This window comes from Chlamydotis macqueenii, chromosome 3, assembly GCF_036417535.1.
Source record: "Chlamydotis macqueenii isolate bChlMac1 chromosome 3, bChlMac1.mat, whole genome shotgun sequence".
Classification (NCBI taxonomy): domain Eukaryota; kingdom Metazoa; phylum Chordata; class Aves; order Otidiformes; family Otididae; genus Chlamydotis; species Chlamydotis macqueenii.
The window spans coordinates 95,719,918-95,737,957 of NC_141558.1; the positions used below are offsets into that span (position 1 = coordinate 95,719,918).

Here is an 18,040-nt window from a genome sequence, read left to right on the forward strand (position 1 = left end):
TATGGCATGAGGGGAGGGCTTTGGCTAAGCATCATACTGAAAGACTTCCAGGAAGTTTTACTCTGTTCATGGTTGCATGCTTATGCTTTTCTTTCATCCCTCATGAGAGCTCTCTTGCTCTGGTTCAAAGACTTAATTGTTTCACTACACCCAGGTACCAAGAGGCTGGAATGCATGAACCCTAATCAGCTTAGTCGACGAAAGATTGTTGAAGGAATTCAGTATCCTTTTAGTGTTACAAGCTATGGGAAGAATTTATACTACACAGACTGGAGAAGGTATGTTATCTGCTAAAGAAATTATGGAGTCCTTTAATCTATTCTTCTCTCTGATAGAAACTGGAGCGTATACTGCATTTCTCGTGTCTGACCTCTCACACATTCTTGTTTTTTTTGCTTTCCTGGCAATAGCTGATGCAGGGTGGGGTGGATCTTTAGAGCTGACCTATTGATGTTGCCAGTTAACTGACTTTTCATCTTCAGCATAGTGATTTGTTCTCAAAGAAAATGCTTTTAGCACTGAACATTTTTGGGAAATGAGTGGGAGCTAACACATTTCCCTTATGGCTGTACTTGCTGCATTGTAGAGTGCAGAAGTTTGTCACTCTTGGCTTTCTAGCCCTGTATTATCTGAATGTTCAACCAGAAATAAGAAAAAAAAAAAACAACAATCATTTTTAATGTCTTGATGACACTTTCTTTGTTACAAATAATCTAAAACATTGACATATTAAGATTTCAGAGTTTACTATATTGTCCAGAAAAAAAAAAATCTAGTCCATACATTTTCAAATATTTATTTTTCCTTGACATAAATGATTATGTGGGCTCTATTTGCAAACTCTTACATAAATGACTCCTTCAACTGCAGCAGGAAGAGCTATTAATGCATGTAAGGATTTCCAAGCTAGAACCTAACAGCTCAGAAATGCTATTCTAGAATAGGCTTGTATCAATGGGAAGCAATCTGTTACAGGTCTGCCAGTTGACTGCCCTTTTATTTTTAGGAGGAAAAGATTGTTTATAACTAGCTGTATGCTAGTTATCAGACTCCACTTGAAATACAGTATTGTCCGTAATCATTATGCATAATACCTGCAATGTCAGCTATAACACGGAAAATGTCAGAGGGACAGAATATGGAGAATGTATCAAAACTGCTAACAGATGCATTCCTGCAGAGGGAAATTGTCCTGTGTCCTGTACCTTCAAAATTATTGAGGTGGCTTCCTATTAAATTTCTTAGCTACCTAGAGTGAAGGTTATGACATATTTGAGTTGTCCAGGAAAGATGAAGTCTTGGAGGATTTTGCTTTTGGCACCACTTCCTAATTGGAAAAAAAAAAAAACAACTTCAGATTTCTTCCTTTTTTTTTTTTTTGTTTGTTTTATTTTCTCCTGTACTTCCAACTTCATCTCACTTCTGTATATTTTCTTCTGCGTACGGCAGGGATGCTGTTGTAGCAGTGGATCGCACAATTTCGGTAGAAAAGGATAACTTGCAGCCTCACAAGCGCTCCCGTCTCTATGGAATCACTACAGCCTTTGCTCAGTGCCCAGGAGGTAATCCAGATGATTCTCCAGATTTTACAGCTGTGCAACACCTTACTGTTTAAATGAATTTAGCAGCAGCTCCCATTGACAGGCTGCCAACTGATCTAGGTAGTTAGTGAAGAACTGGTTAGTGCTTAGATTTCAGTTTACTAAGAAGTTAAAAGCCACCTAGTTTGTTTTTGTTTGGTTTTTTTTTTTCATAAAAGCAGTTGTGGCTGCCAAATGAAACCAGAAGAGGGAGGGAAGAAGGGGCCTGTTCTGTCCTTTATGAAAGGACAAGTGTGTGATCAAGATGGAGATCTGACATGGCAAAAGCTACTATGTTGTCATCAAAACCAAACTGAGTGCTATATTCATGGCTAGGGCCTTATTTAGTTATTTTTTAGTTTAAACTAGAGAAATATCATGGTTTTCCAGATGTCCTTAATGAGATCCAGTGTTTTTAAAAAAAGAATGTTCAGAAACCAGCGGGTGGTAGAGTGGTTGGACTAGTCTTTCTGCTCTGTTGAATGTTAAGTTTTTCAGATACATTATTGAAAAGCCCCTGGTGAAGCTTAGAAGAGAGGAAGTTGATACTCTTGAAATAACAATTTGTTCTTTGGGAAGCAATATCACTGTTCAGTTACGTTGTTCTTAGCAAATCACGGTTAGGAGAAGAGTTCACTTTTTTATCATTACAACACGACTGGAATTACAGTTGTTGTGGCGTTTTTACTTTAGGCCTAAAAAACCCCTAAGACAACTTCTTTGCAAATTATTCTGTATATATAGTAAAAAAACCCCAGAATTTAATTTAAAGGACAGCTTGATTTGTAGCTTTAAAATGCATATAAATATCATAATTAAGAAGTCAGTTACATTGTTATTAGTAGTTAATTCACAGTTCCATTTTGGTAGGCAGTGTAAAACAAAACAACACTGCGTGCTCTGAGTAACTGCTTATGTTTATAATATTCAGAACCTTGGTATCATTTCTTTCTCATCATATGTCTATTTCAAGTGTTTTTCTTTTCCTGGGTTGGATGCCTTTCCCCTCGCATCCACTGCTTCTGGCACTGTCTTCTCTTCCATTTTACCCTTCAACATTAATGTCCTCCTATGCACCCATCCAGTTTTTTTTTGTTTTCATGGGTCATTCCTCTGTGTTTTTGTAGTGGGTGGTATCCAGGGATGACGTCCTGCAGCATTCTGGACTTTGTCCCCACATGTTGCACTTTCTGTATTTACTCCCTCACTGTCTCTTAATTCTAATGTCTGTGACCACTTGGTCAATTTATGACGGGCATTTCAGGCACAGCCCATTTTTTCATGTTGGCTCTTCTGCTGTGGCCTAATATCTTGATCTTTCTTTGAGGTGAGGATCAGAAGCTGACACAAGGGATATGATGACTGTCATCTCCCCAGAGCATAGTTTTATTTCACTCTCAATCTCGTTATGGCTTGTTTCTCTAGCACAGCCATGAAATCTGCGCCTCTTTTGTATGTATGTGTGTTGAATTTTAGTATGGTTTTGCTTTTGTTTTTCTTTTAACACTTTACATCTCTGTTCTTTTCCAGGACATAACTACTGTACAGTGAATAATGGTGGTTGTACTCACCTCTGCTTGGCTACCCCGGGAGGCCGTTCTTGCCGCTGCCCTGACAACACAGTTGGAGTGGATTGTATAGAGAGAAACTGAGCATTAAAACAAGCTTTAGAGCAGCAGACGCCTTTTGGAAATGTGCTGTAAACAATTCACTCCTATCAACACAATCAGGCCCTAAAGATAAGTGCTCTATGCTGCTGACAGCAGGCCACAATGCAGATATGCAGACACACACACAGGCAATGACTGTTTTGTAGCAGTTAGGCAAGACAGAGCTGCCCAGGTAGGGTTCAACTGCATCTTGCTCCTTGTAATATTATCTCCTTGCTTTTAAAGGTAAATGTGGAGGCCTTCGTTGCACCTGTGCTGGGCTAGGAGGACGTGTCTCTTGGCAAAATTAAAATAACAAATACCGAACAGAGTAAAGAAGATGGCAAGACTCAAATTCTGAGACTGGGTTGCAGAGTATGCAGCAGTTATCTGCATAGTGGCATGCTTAGCCCATCATAGATGTGGCTGGGCCATATCTCTAGCAGAGAAGCAGGCAGGGGGTCCCAAAGATGAATAGATGTGAGTGTGAACACCCAGTAATATCACAGATTTAATGCCTAACTGCATTCCTTCTGACTGCCAGTCCTTTCACTTCCAAAATTTGAATGTCAACTTTTGACTCTTGTATTATGGAAATACTTTATCCTTGTGCTGTGAGGGTAGTTCTTACCCTAGCTCATGTGATCCTTTCCCACAGCACATGATTCTTTATAGACAATCAGCACTGCTTAGTTGATGTATTTGAAGTTTTTATTGGATTTTAAGAGATTTTTTTTTCTTCTGTCTGAGGTGGATTCCTGAGTAGTTTTCTAAAACACACTAAACAAAGTTTAGATACAGAATTGCTGGTAGTTCATCAAAGAGTGCATGTTGACTCATTCAGAGGCATTTGGTTTTTAAGAGATACACAGTCACATTTGTTTCCTGAGAGCTTTTAAAATAGTATTTCTATGTTTGATTCTATAAGCTGAAAGTAGTCGTTGAATTCTATCCTAGCAGTCATTCTTCTTTAGCAAATCGTGCCATGCCTTTTCCTTGACCATGAGAAACCATGGCAGTTAAAAATTTGATTTCCAGAAAGGTCACCTGTGTCTTGGTGCTTAAAAGAAAAGATATACTGATGCCCCATTTGTGTGCCAGTGTTCAGTAGCAGCAAAAAGGTGTGCTGAAAATCAAAGCAAAGCTGATGTTTTCATAATTGCCAATAAGTTTGGAGCAGGGAAGGAAAATCAGAATGCATATTCTTCTGCCAGATTAGCAGTACAAATCTGGGAGTGAAGTTTGGCTTCCACACTGTGTGTTGGGAAGGAAGCTTACCCACAAGCCAACCTGCAGCAGCGTAACAAAACAGGGCTTGTGAGGCTTCTGCCAGGGCATATTTCACAATGTCATGATCAGAGCAGTAAGCTAATATTCCATTTCCTCACTCCCTCTTCAGACACTACAGTAATAGTTTTAAACAGAGCCAGTTCCGAGTCTTAACTGTGTGACATCTTCCTCTTTAATTGTATATTTATCATAAAATAACAAAGCATATAAACATTTTAAAGTTTTTTTGGGGTATAACTTTTTATAACTTTTAATTCATTTTATTCATACACTTAATCAGGTATGTCTTACTGTAAATATCAAAAATGTGTTGAAATGAAGGTGCTTGATAACTCTTTCTCCAGAATTATTCACATATCTGGTGAAATATTAAAGTTTACACTCTGTACAGGTATCTACAGTACAGTCAATAAAAATTTGGTTTTTATTTTCTGTAAAAAAAAAAAGTCATGCCTTCCGAAGGAAGTGATATGTTGTGTGTCAAATCTCATTTCCTATTGAGTTCTGACTTTTAGCTAACTCTCATATCTAGTGATGATACTGCTAAGATGCAGCACTATATAGGGGAAAAACTGCTGTTGGGGCTTTTGTATTTTGATGCCAGTGGGATACTTTTATTCAAAACAAATATGTGAGAGCGCTTAAAGAACATACAGCTTCCTCTGTTTTGACACAGACTTTTTACTGATTGTTAACTCTTCTTTAACTTTGACAAATAAGCATAATTCAGTTATACCATACTTCTACACTAGGGGAAATGTAGGACAAGGACTGGATTCAATGGGGGACAGAATTTATCCCTCTGCTCAAAGATGCCCTGGTGCTGAGTTTCTCGGTGGAGTTCTTTGCTGCCTGGTGCCACTGCACACAGGCTCAGCGTGTGGCTGCAGGTGTGCTGTGGCTGCAGGGCAAGTTGCAAGCTAAGTGGTGTGGCCTGCTGGAGGTGCTAATGCTGAGATTTAAACTCCTTGACTTTTACAGCTGCAGCATGTCGGTGCCTCTGGGTGGGTGGCAAAAGGCTCTTCAGTTCAGTGTAGATGGAGAGGTGGAAGACAAGCATGCTGTTCTCCACCCGTCCAGGTGAGCCATTGGAAAAGTGGACAGTGGGGCAACAATGAGAGCTACTGGGATCTAAAGGGTGGTGTGTGGAGCTACAGGAAGAGATTGGTGTTGATCCGTGGTGGAGACTACACATGGAATCAGAAGGACTTGTTCTTTACTGTATGCTTTGATTTTATTTTTTTTTAATTCTGATCCTTTAAAATTGATGATTGCCTGCTTTGTATTTGGACCAACACAATATTCCTCTTTGTGCGTTATGACAAATACTAATTTATTAAACCTCAGTCAGCTAAGTCTGTGCTGATCAAGGAACGATGACGAAGATATCAAGAAAGGTACACCTCTGCTGAAATTCTAGTGTTAATGCGTGAACTCCTATGTAATCTGCAGGACAAAGGGAGAAATTATATTACTATAGACTGAGTTTTTAGACTGAGTGACTCTCTGTTATCTCTGGTATCGCATCTGGCAGTAGCTAGCACTAGATTAGGGGGAGCTTCAGCAGATCTGTGGCAGCAGTGTAGATGTGGCAGTTTGCACAAATTCGAAGAAACCTTCAACATTCAAGTCCTTAAAAATGAGGAAGTTTTAAAAGCTGCAACATGAGGTTTTGTTTCTCAATAAATACTTGTTGCTAGCTTCAGCTGTGGTAGCTTTGTGTTAGAGTGCAGCAAGAGCAAAGCTGTTCCCTCAGGGAAAGGAGGCCAGGTTCTGAGCATGATAACAAAGCCACCAGAAGCAGTGGCTTCACCAGCAAGGGATCAGTGTGAGGCAGACAGTGCCAATGAGGGCAGCCAGGTTCAGGTGAGGGGCCAGGTCATGAAGCAAATCTGTAGTGACAGAGTAAGTCCAAAATCAAGTTTGGAACTTGAGTCGGGATCAGGATCAGATCTGGACAAAGTGACCAGGATCAGTGATTGCCAGGCAAGTCTGTAGGAGTGAGGGAGACCTGCAGTCAAGCTGGGAAGTTGTCCAGGATCTAGATCAATGGGATATATGGCTGTGGCACAGCTCAGACAAGGACCAGGGTGAGAGTCTCAGCTTTAAAGCAACCTTGAAGAGAAAGAGGGTTACCCTCACTGAGGCCTCCCAGCAGAGCTGTTTGAGGACGAGCCTCTGCTGAAGTTTTTTCACGTTTTCTTCATACCTTCTATCAACTGGCTGGCCTTGAACAGCCAGCTAAGCTGCTAGTGGTGGGAGTGTGCTCCAGGTCCTGACACTCTGAAGTTCTTTATTCCTATACATGTTTGCTTCCTCATTGAATCTTGCTAAATCTTTGGCCTCTAAAATGATCTGTGGTGTCGAGTTCCTTATTTTAATTACAGCCTGGTCAGGAGTCTTATCCTTTGGTAAGATTTGGTATTAGCCATTTCAAGTCTTGTGCCTGTCGTATTTTTTTCAGTTAAGTGTTCACAAGTATTTTGAATGATAAAAATTTGAATTTTCTGCTTCTTTCTTCTAACCTTAGAGAGTTAATAGCATCTTTTTATGACACAGAATTTTCTCATGAGGACCTGGTCTAATTCATCTACCCAATCCTTTCTCTGATCTGCTTATTAGTGCCTGACTGTTGTAGTCTTGTTTTGGAGCAAGTACATTTCAGATACATTTTTACATTGTGTTTTGGTTTAAAAAGGTAATGGAAAATGGGATGTGTTTTATTTCATGAATAACATTATATTATTATTAGAATAGGCTGGGACTGGTAATAGTGTCAGTGTCTGGTGCTGTGGTGCTTGAAGAAAAAATTCAGTGAAATTACAGCTCACCTTTTTTTTTTTGCTACAGAAAATAGTAGATTCCTAGGTTTTCCAGGAAAGGAGAACAATTGCTTCAGTGATTAAACAAAAGACAAAATACTACTTAGACTTATTCAGAGGTAAGTTAAGTGTTTTCTTAATTGCTTCCATTCAGTTCTTCCAGCATACACAAAAGTATTTAATGATAAGACCATTAGTGATGTTTATCAATGATGCAGTAAGTTGCAAAAAAGTGAAATCTACTGAAAGTAATATAGGCTTCCTGATGACTTAATGGGGTGGTTCAGCCACTTGTCCTTCTGAAAGGTGCTTGAAAACCTCAATTTCACTCAATTTTTAACCTGTAAAGAACCCTCTCCTCAGGCTGAAAATCCGGTGTGGCTTTCTGAAGCCCAGCATCCTGACCAGTGTTGTTCCAAGTTGGCAAACTGCTTACTCTGCAGTTCTCCAATTGCACAGTTTTGTCACAACATATTAGATTTTTAACTTGCAGGCATATAATTAAGAATGACAGATGATTACTGGAGGATAATGGCCTCTCAATGGCAATGTCGCAATGAATCAGTTTAACCTATGGTTAAATGTTTTTTGTGTAGTATTTCATAGTGTATTACTTGGAGATCTTGCTGAAAAAAAAAATGCAGGTTGTGGAATAGAAATGACTATAGACACTACAGTTGTGGAAGCTGCTTGGCCTGTCTGTAAGAACTAAATATTACCTCCAGAACCCAAGTCCCTACCTGGGGATCTGGCAGCAGTTTGTTCCTTAAGTGATTGAATCACCTCCTTCGTTTAAATTTTACTCCACTTGAAATCTGTCCGTATCTTATAAATAGGTTTAGGACAGCATGTCAGTAAAATACATGAAAGATCAGTATATTGTATCCTGCAAATATACATATTGATGACTCTGGAGTGTTGCTTGCTTAACAAAAGGCTCAGCGGCCAGTGGAATGCAGTGAGTGGGCTTCCCTGCTGCTTTGTGGCAAAGCAGATGGGGCTGCAGTAACTTAATGCTCTTGTTTTGTTTCCAGAGGGATTCTGGAGTTGATGAACGGGGACAGACTGCTATTCCCACAAGTAGCCAGGATGGTGTATGTCAGCCTTTGGTGTCTTTGTCTTAAGTATTGATTAAAGTCCGTTCAGTCTGTGGTGGTGTTGCTTGCTCTGGGCAGGCAGCGTTTCCTGCCCAGTGGGGTTTCTAGAACACATAGGAAGCACGCAGAGGAGCTGTGTAGCGCAGGGCCTTCAAGACGAGGAAAATGGCCTGCTGTACAGATGTTGGTGGGGCATGCCAAGTGGCGGCTGTGGACCTGATCCAGTAACTTGTACACCAGTACTGGGGATGACAGTGGAAATCTTCCAAGGAGCTGAGTATAGGCTTACAGAGAAAAGGTAACTGTGATGGAAGGCAGCTGAAGAGAAATAAGATGTCAGTGGTGCAGATGTGTGTGAAGTTTGGTGGGGGGAACTATTAGCATGGTGGTTGTAGTATTGTGCTTTTGTGGTCTTTGGTTAGTGCAGCAGTATGCTTCTGGGGACAGGGTGAGGGAGACTAAGATGCAGAGTTGCTGAGTTATAGCGGATTTTGGAAACCCTTCCAGTCTCTTCTTTTCCCACTAGAATATCTGACTGACCACAGCACTCCCTTCAGGCACTGTGGGATAAACTGTGGGATCCCAGATTCAATTCTATTTGAGGACAAAACTGAAGAGCACGAGGTTTTGTTCTTCCCACACCTCTTCCCTGCTTTATGCAGATAAGAACCCTAAGCAGATAAGACAGAAGAGAGTAACAGTACACTCCACCCAGCTTCCTGCGAGAGGGAGGGCGTGCTGCCGAGCACGACATCCCTCATTCTTGAGACAGCCCCAGATACCCTGGTGAGCCACTGCTGACATCTCATGACACAGCTGCTCTCCCAGGCTGGTACTCCCCAAACAGTTTCTAATCCCCACCTGCATCACCTCTTCCAGAACTAGATCCTCTAGCTATGACTTGCTGTGCACATTAACTTGCACACCAAGTGTGTCACAGGGGGCTCTTTAATAATAAACAGCGACAAAGTACGAGCCTGCTAACAAGCTGCTAAACCTATCCAGCAACTTGAATCCAAAGGTCCCTGATGACGCATTTGTAAGCATGAGATTTTTTCCCTTGCATTGTATTACAGGCTGTCTTATTGGTTCATAACCTTTAAGCAGATGTATCTCATGTATTCTTAAGTGATTGCACTATAATTAATCATTTCTCTCAGCGGCATGTTGTCCTTTCAAACATACACATATGGGGAAATGGCAAACCGCACAGTTAATTTCATTCCCTTCTAGGCAGAATATCCTTCTGGGCTCCCAAGCGACAGTGCAACCATGACACTGATTTCTTCAAAACAGTAAGAGACCGATATGCTGCAATCGGTTTCAGTGCTTATCTGCCTTGTAACTCAACTGCCAGGCTGACGTGCCACACTAACATTTTTAGCTCACCTTAAGCAGAATCAATGGGTTTTGCTTTACAGTTGTTTCAGCCTAAATCCTAGCTTGTCTGCTAGACCCTGTACTGTGTTACACCCAACTAGTGAGGCAGAGCATGAAGTCTGATATGGTCTCTGTATCAATTAAATAAAATGTATTTAGTTCTGGCTCAGAAATTTTGGCATGATCTCCAGACAGATGTGTCCATGCTCTGTCATGGCAGGAGCAACTTTCAGCAATGACAGATGGCTGTGGTCTTCATGTGCTTTATCCTCGCTGTCTGTGACTTACACTCCTCTATCTGGTAATTTTACTGACTAAGTTTATGAAATTGACAATCTGGACTTTGCCAGTAAAGATGTTTTTAATGTTAGCCATTGATTAAGACAGAGAGGAGGAAATTGTTTCTCTCAGGGGAGATGCTGCCACAGATTTATGTGCTCCTTGTGAAAGCTCAGTCCTCACTGATTGTTCCCTGACATCCAAACTTTTCAAGTACAAGTTAGCAGTACTCATATTTGTCTGCTAGATTGACTGCCTGTGAGAAATGACATTAGGGTCTGAAAACCTCTGCATATTATACATTTGTTCTGATACAGTGTTTTATTACTAATGGAGCAAGAAAATTTAGCTTCACTTTTGTTCTTCAGCGCCGTGACACATTTATGCTCCCACAATTACGCAATTTTAATTTTTTTTCATTTTCAGCTTGATTTTTACTCGAATGAAGAATCACAGAGGGAGGATGAGCATGTTCTTATATAAAAAACTGTTTAAGACATTGTTTTAATGAGCAACAAATGTACAACAGTTAAGGAACACACAATGAGAGTTTGTTCACAGATTTTTATCCACAATGTTTTCTCCAAAAGCCTCAGCTCTTTATACATAGGCCCCCAAAAACCTTGACTCTAGAAGGCAAATAAAAAGACCAACACACATGATACTGTTTTTTCCCAAATTTATGTTAACTATCTTAGAAATTTCATACAGAAATTTAGATTGGAAGGAACCTCTGGAGTGTGTCAAGTCCAATGGCCTGCTCAAAGCTGGGATGACTTCTCTGTAAGAGCAGATTGCTCAGGACCTTGTGCAGTCAACTTCTGAAATCTCCAAAGATGGAGATGCTACAGCCTCCCTGGACAACATCTCAGTACTGAACCACTTTGGTGTTGAAGTCCTCAAGTTCAATAGGAATTTCCTTTGATGTGTGAGAAATAGCCATTCACCCTGAAAAATTCGCAGAGGACAAAGTCGCTGGAGCAAAGCTTTATTAACGAGTCAGCTGAGTCGGGTGCGTCTCATAGTTACAGTATTTATAACCTCCCCCGGGTCTCCCCACTTTGCCTGTCTCCTTTTTTGGAGCTCACAATCTACATTCCATTGGTCACCTACCTTGTTTGCAACAGGTATTGATTGGCTAAGAGCATATCACACTGTCATAGTTCAGCCCCGATCGGGACCAGACTACGCAGTCCGTCTCTCGCTCCCCCCACCCTCCGAGAGAATAGGAGGAGATGATATAAGAAAAACGGCTCAAGGTTTGAGATAAGGACGGGGAGAAATCCTTAAAGTTACCGACATGGGCAAAACAGACTCGACTTGGGGAAAATTATTCATTTATTTCTAAAATTAGCAGGAGAATGAGACAGGGAACAAGATAAGCTCCCCCTACCCCTCCCTCTTCCCGGGCTTAACATTATCTCTACTGCCTTCCCCTCCTGAGCGGCACGGGGGGGGAAAAGGGAATGGGGGTCGCGGTCAGTTCATCACGCGTTGTTTTACGCCGCTGCATCATCGTCGGGGGAAGAACTCCTAGCATTCCTCCTCTGCTCCAGCGTGGGGTCCGTCCCACGGGCCACAGTCCTTCAGGAAACTGCTCCAGCGTGGGTCTTCTCTTCCACGGGGTGCAGTCCCTCTAGAACAGCTGTCCCAGCGGGCCCTCCAAGGGCCACAGCCTCCTTCAGGCCTCCACCTGCTCCGGCGTGGGCTCCTCCACAGGCTGCAGGTGGATCTCTGCCCCTCCGTGGACCTCCATGGGCTGCAGGGGGACAACCCGCTCCACCATGGTCTTCACCACGAGTTGCAGAGGAATCTTGGCCAGGAGCCGCATTACTCCTCCCCCTCCTTCTGAACTGACCTTGGCGTCTGCAGCCGTTCCTCACAACAGGCTGGCAGACGCCTCTCAGGATCCTTTTTACATCTTATTCACATCTCATCTCCTCTCCACTTCTTGCAGCCAGGCCAGGCCGAGTTGGGCCCAGTTGGCTGCCCGGCGGGAGGCCAGAGGGTGAGGCCTGCAAGGCCCATGAGGCTCGCGCCTCCCCCTCTCTGCCTCCCGCTCAGCTGCTTCACATCTCTTCTCTCCTTTTTTTTTTTCTGTTTTCCCCTTCTTAAATACGTTATTGCAGAGGCGTTATCATGGGACATTCTGCTACCAATTGGCTCAGCCTTGGCCAGCAGTGGGTCCGTCCTAGGCCTGGCCGTGTCCACTAAACAAAGGGGAGCAACTTCTAGCAGTTTCCTACAGAAGCTACCACCTTAGGCCCCCCCTCACTAACAAAACCAGAACACACGCGTTATTGTACATGTGTTAATTGGCTAAAAACATATCAGCGGCTGGTCCCATATTTGGAGTTGTTGACACCCCTGTGGCCATCAGCCCCTAGCCCAGTTTCCCGCCTTTTGCTTGCTCCACTGTCAAATGTCCTTCTTATAACCTTGCAACCCTGTCAAGCAGGTAAAACCTTTAGTCATGTCAAACTACTAAGGCAAGAGTGAATCCTGCCAAACACATTTTAATAACTTAAACAAACCTACTAAATACATTTTACAACTTTAAACAAAACCTTATACATAATCTACAAAGTTACAAAACATGGGCTTAAGCAAAACCCTATGCCCTTCTCTCACAGATGCAACTACTGACCATTGTTTCTTGTCCTTTTCCTACGCACCTATGCGAAGGGTTTGGCTTTAGGTCTTTTCTCCAGGAGACAGCAGTTGCTTCACTCTTTCCTCACATGCCATGTACTCCAGCCCTCTAACCATCTTAGTGGTCTTCAGTAGACCTTCTCCACTTTGTGAATATCTTTCTTGCCCTGAGAGCTCCAAATGACACAAATGTAGTTTTATGAGACCTGAATAGGTACTTGACCAGGGCTTTGACTGTAATGCTTGAGGTGGGCAATAGTGAACGCTGTTCTTAAGAACTGTCTATAGAGACTTTGACTTCTTACCCTAAGCTTACTTTGGGGGTGGGGGAGGGGCAGGTTTTTCCCAGTTTTATGTTGTTTTTTCTCTTGGTTGTTCTGAAAGCATGTTATTCTTCATGGCTCTTTGCATTTCTTTCCTGTAGGAACCCTATTCCAGCACAAAAAATAGGTATCTATCCATTTGTTGGTCCTGTTTTCAATTTTTAGAGCTAACGTGGAGGGGCTGCACCACTACCCCTCTCCACTGAAAACACTGGGACTGACAGAAGTCCTGGAAAATATGAGAGCTGTATTCGTTCTCCATGTGTGAGGGGAATTAATTCACCAAACTGCAACTTTAGAAGGACTGATGTGAACCCGGGAAGCTTCCTACTGTCAAAATGCAGCTGAAAGGCTTTTGGGTACAGAACGGCAGGAACTTTTGGAGGGAGCTTCGCTGGCAAGGGTAGTGTAAGACAAAGAAACGTTTCATCTAAAGTTCTGCTGTGGCCTAGGCATTGGGCCGGGTCAAGCTATAGAGCTGGATGCGCACCAGCTGAAATTTGGACCTTGCAGTGACTGTGCACCAGGGGATGTGAGGGTCTCAATGCCACATCTATGCTGAGTAGGACCTCTTCTGGGTCTGCTCCTCATTCATTTCGTGTAATTCACTGAGGAATGATGGCTACTGGTGTCGTTCAGTGTCAAGGGATGTCAAGGAAGTTCAACCACGCCAAGTGCAAGTACCTGCACATTGGGTCAGGGCAATCCCAAGCACAAATACAGGCTGGGCAGAAAATGGATTGACAGCAGCCCCGAGGAGAAGGACTTGGGAGTGTTGGTTGATGAAAAGCTTAACATGAGCTGGCAACATGTGCTTGCAGCCTGGAAAGCCAACCACATCCTGGGCTGCCTCAGAAGAAGCGTGGCCAGCAGGTCAAGGGAGGTGATTCTGCCCCTCTGCTCTGCTCTCATGAGACCCCACCTGGAGTACTGCGTCCAGCTCTGGAGCCTCCAACATAAGAAGGATGTGGACCTATTGGAAAGAGTCTGGAGGAGGGCCACGAAGATGATCAGAGGGCTGGAGCACCTCTCCTATGAGGACAGACTGAGAGAGTTTGGGCTGTTCAGTCTGGAGAAGAGAAGGCTCCAAGGAGACCTTATAGCAGCCTTCCAGTATCTAAAGGCAGCCTACAGGAAAGATGAGGGTAATCTTTGTATCAGGGCCTGTTGCGATAGGAAAAGGGGTGATAGTTTTAAATTAAGAGGAGGTAGATTTAGATTAAATATAGAATCATAGAATGGTTAGAGTTGGAAGGGACCTTCAAAGGTCATCTAGTCCAACCCCCCTGCAAGGAGCAGGGACATCCCCGACTAGATCAGGCTGCTCAGAGCCTCATCCAGCCTGGCCTTGAACGTTTCCAGGGATGGGGCTCCCACTACCTCTCTGGGCAACCTGTTCCAGTGTTCTACAACTCGCATTGTAAAAATTTTTTTCCTAATATCCAATCTAAATCTACCTCCCTCTATTTTAAAACCATTACCCCTCGTCCTATCACAACAGGCCCTACTAAACAGCCTCTCTCCGTCTTTCCTGTACGCCTCCTTGAGGTACTGGAAGACCACTATCAGGTCTCCCCAGAGCCTCCTCTTCTCCAGGCTGAACAGCCCCAAGCATTTTAGTAATTGGTTCAGCGTTTCAGGTGGGTAGGTAAATTACTGATTCCAAAGGAAGAGGTTTCAAGCAGAGTTTCCTTAGGTGCTTGTCCATTTTCATGGTTTGAGAGGCTTCCAGGAGTTGTGCAAGAGAACAAACTTTTGTTCTTTGTATCTTGGCTTGGCGTGCTGCCTGGAGCTTCAAGATACATCCAGCTGCAGCTGCCTCAAATGGAAAATAAATTGGGCATCAGAGAAGAGTTTTGGGGTTTTTTTTTTAGGCTGCTTGTAATTATCTAGATCCCACAGCCCTGTTACTTTGCTGTGCAGTCAGTCCCCTTACAGCAACTCAAATGGCTGTAATTCTAGTGTTTTATTAAAAAAAAAAAGAAAGAAAAAATTAAAATGAAGGTAATTCTGTAGAAAATATTAGTTACTTTGAATTAATCTGATTGTCAGGCAGCTGTTGAATGGTTTAGAGTATGCTAGCAGTTACAAGCCCCAGGTCTGTAGGAGAAAGGCCACATATAACCTGGCTGGCATCAGTGAAGCCTGCTTGTGATGGGCACACTGATTTGTAATACTCTTACAGAGTGAGAGTCTAATTTGTGCATGTACGTGCAGAGATGACTGACAAAAAGCTGAAAAAGAGAACTCTTAAATTACAGCTAAACAGCCGTGAAGTCATGAGTTTCATCATTGACTTGGCTTCCTTCATAAACAGCATAGGCAGCTCTAAACATCTCTCATTATTCATCACTAGAGCTGATCAAAACGTATCAAACAAATTCTTTTTAAATTCAGTTTTAAATCACTCCATCCCCTGCTGTGACACCGGTAAGTAAGGGGGTTTTGTTGTTTTTCCACCATGAAACCATGCTTTCAGAGACTTGCCATGCACACAGCAAAACTGAGTTCAAGTCACATTTTCTAGTCATTTTACTGCAAATTTCTTTACAGATGAGCTTTAATGCTCCTTTTCTATTGCTCCTTCCTCTTTTGCCTTGCAGACATACTTTTTACTCCTGCTAAATGAAGACTTTGAAAGGTATTAATTCAGGACGTAAAGAGTTAATGTGCCCTGGTTTTCTTGCTAGTGAATGACGGAGGCCCCCTGGTGCCTTCTTTATTAGCAGGGCTGGGAACAGAGTGAAACGTTGCAGTAATGGAGTTTTTTAGTTTGTCCTTGTGTTTAATTACATGGGTAAAAGAGGAGTAAAGGCGAAGGAAATAATGCTCTTTTCCAGAACGCATTCGTCTCTGGATCCCACATTTCTTCAGTGATTTCGTACCCTTTATTTTTTTCTTGCAGTTTTCCTCATGACACTATGGCTCTGCAGTAGCTCTCAAACCAGAGGTAAAAGACCACATATCAATCCCCACAACACACAGGAAGGGTTTTGGCTTTTTCAGACTGGCTTTTGTAATCTTTGTTACTTAGTTGGTTGGACAGTGCTGGGTGGTGTTTGCACTCTGGACTCCTCTTTGCATCTCCCCTTTCCATTTCCCCCTGTATTTAGAAAGGATATTTTGCATTGCTTCAAGCCTGGCTCAGCTTTCCTTGGTTGCGGTTAGGTGCTCTGTAGTTCAGTGCTCCTGTTTATACAAGAATCCACATCAAAGGCTTCATCGTTTCCCATTTAAAAGACCATACAGAGATCAAAAGTAAGACTTGAAAAGCCAAATCTCCCTGGAAAATAGCTTACTCAAAATATCAGCAAAATCTGTAAGAGCAAGCATTCAGCAATTCTGAATGTTGTTTTTTGATGAATGCAGGTGTGGTTACAGCTCCTGTAGCTGGATACCATCTAGTGGTAGAAGATAAAAAAAAAATCTAATTACAATCATCTGTTGATCCATTCTCTGGGTTTGTTCCAATGCTTATGGTGGGCAATATATTGAAACCTCTTGCTGAAGATCTTTCTGTGATCACAGACCAAAAACTTATTTGCTGTAGTGATTCACAAGCTCAGGAAATTAAAAGTCGACTTCTTGTCAAATCATCTATTCATAGTTTGTAACAATCAGCAGTGTATTTATAATTTGAAATTATGTACAATCATTCAGTATCTTGTTTAGGAGTAGTCTGATGTGTAGAATTCTGTAATGCATTTGAAACCAGTTGGTTCCTAGGTGTGCGTGGGTTTTTTATTTGCCTTGTGAGTTGAGTTCATTTTTTGGGGTTGTTTTTTACTTTTTGTCTGCTCCGATTTAAAAGCATGAACTATTTGAGTGCACTGCTTAAGCACAACTTTGCAAGGAAAGTACTGCTTAGAAGTTGCAACACATGTTTTGCTAATATTTGCTTAGAAATTCACGCATTCAGCTGTTCTGAGGTTACTGGAGAGTGCAGTGTCTAAAAATGCGCAAGACAATTCAGTGTTTGGTTTGGATGTTGTTTATACAAACAAATATTTGTTAAGGCTTTAGTGCTGTTTGTCCATTTTTTTGTAAATAAGGTTTTTTGGGTTTTTCCTTCTACTTGCTTGTATGCTAGAATGTTGAATAGCTCATTTTGTGTTGGCTAGTACAGCGTGATGGATGAGTTGTGGAGGCTCTCAGCTGGTAGTATGGATTCCTTGTATTGCTCTCTTCTTAGCAGAATAAAGCCAAATTTAAAAATAAAGAACAAATCTCAACCTTAATTATACAGAGTTGTTAATATATTGTTAGTAGGTACTAAAATTGAGAACAGTACTAGGTACTTTCTTTTCCTGAAGTCTGCAAGGCCTGTCAGTCAGGAATGAATATTTGTCAAAAGAAGGTAAAACTGAAGAATAGTAATTTAGAAATTTGTCCACTTCTCTAAAATGCATATTTCTTTCAAGCACAGGAAGCTGGTACAGAGCTTACATCTTGCTCACTGGAGCTGTCTCCCAACACAAAGAGATGTCACCTATTAGCAATGTGTTTCAAAATTCCTTTACTTAATTTTGAGACAGTCATTCACCCTTCAATAGCTAAATGAAAGAAAAGGTCACTGTTTTGAAGCCCAAAGGTCTTACATTGGCATCTAATATCTGAAGTGCTGAGAACAAAAAAGAGCTGTCCCAAAGAACAGACCAGCTGTTAATTTACAACATCGAAACAGGAAAGTGGAGTTTAGGAACTGTGAACTCCAGTCCAAACTGCAAGTTTGAAGAGGGACTGAAATTGGAGACCTCACAGCTGGGTCTCATTCTCTTTTATGAAAAGACCCCTTATATTTTACCAGGGCTTTAGGCTATGCAGAGAAAACTTGAGACGTGAACCTCTGTCTTGAAGTAAACATGTTAAAACAGGCAGGTTGTACACACAAAAGCAAAAGAAACAAGACATCTTGCACCAGCAATCATACATGAGAAAACCCAGTGGATGTAGTCCTGCTTTATCCGG

At 42.1% G+C, this 18,040-nt stretch overlaps 1 protein-coding gene across 1 annotated transcript in view; it reads left to right on the plus strand.

Moving 5' to 3' along the window:
• The window catches only part of NID1 (nidogen 1), a 43,054-nt gene extending 37,857 nt beyond the window's left edge, over positions 1-5,197 (plus strand). The window contains exons 18-20 of the mRNA XM_086744977.1: positions 155-278; positions 1,450-1,562; positions 3,111-5,197. Coding sequence (XP_086601103.1) covers positions 155-278; positions 1,450-1,562; positions 3,111-3,232 — 359 coding nt within the window. The 3' untranslated portion in view covers positions 3,233-5,197. The remainder of the gene's footprint in view (positions 1-154; positions 279-1,449; positions 1,563-3,110) is intronic.
• The last annotated feature ends 12,843 nt before the right edge of the window (positions 5,198-18,040 follow it).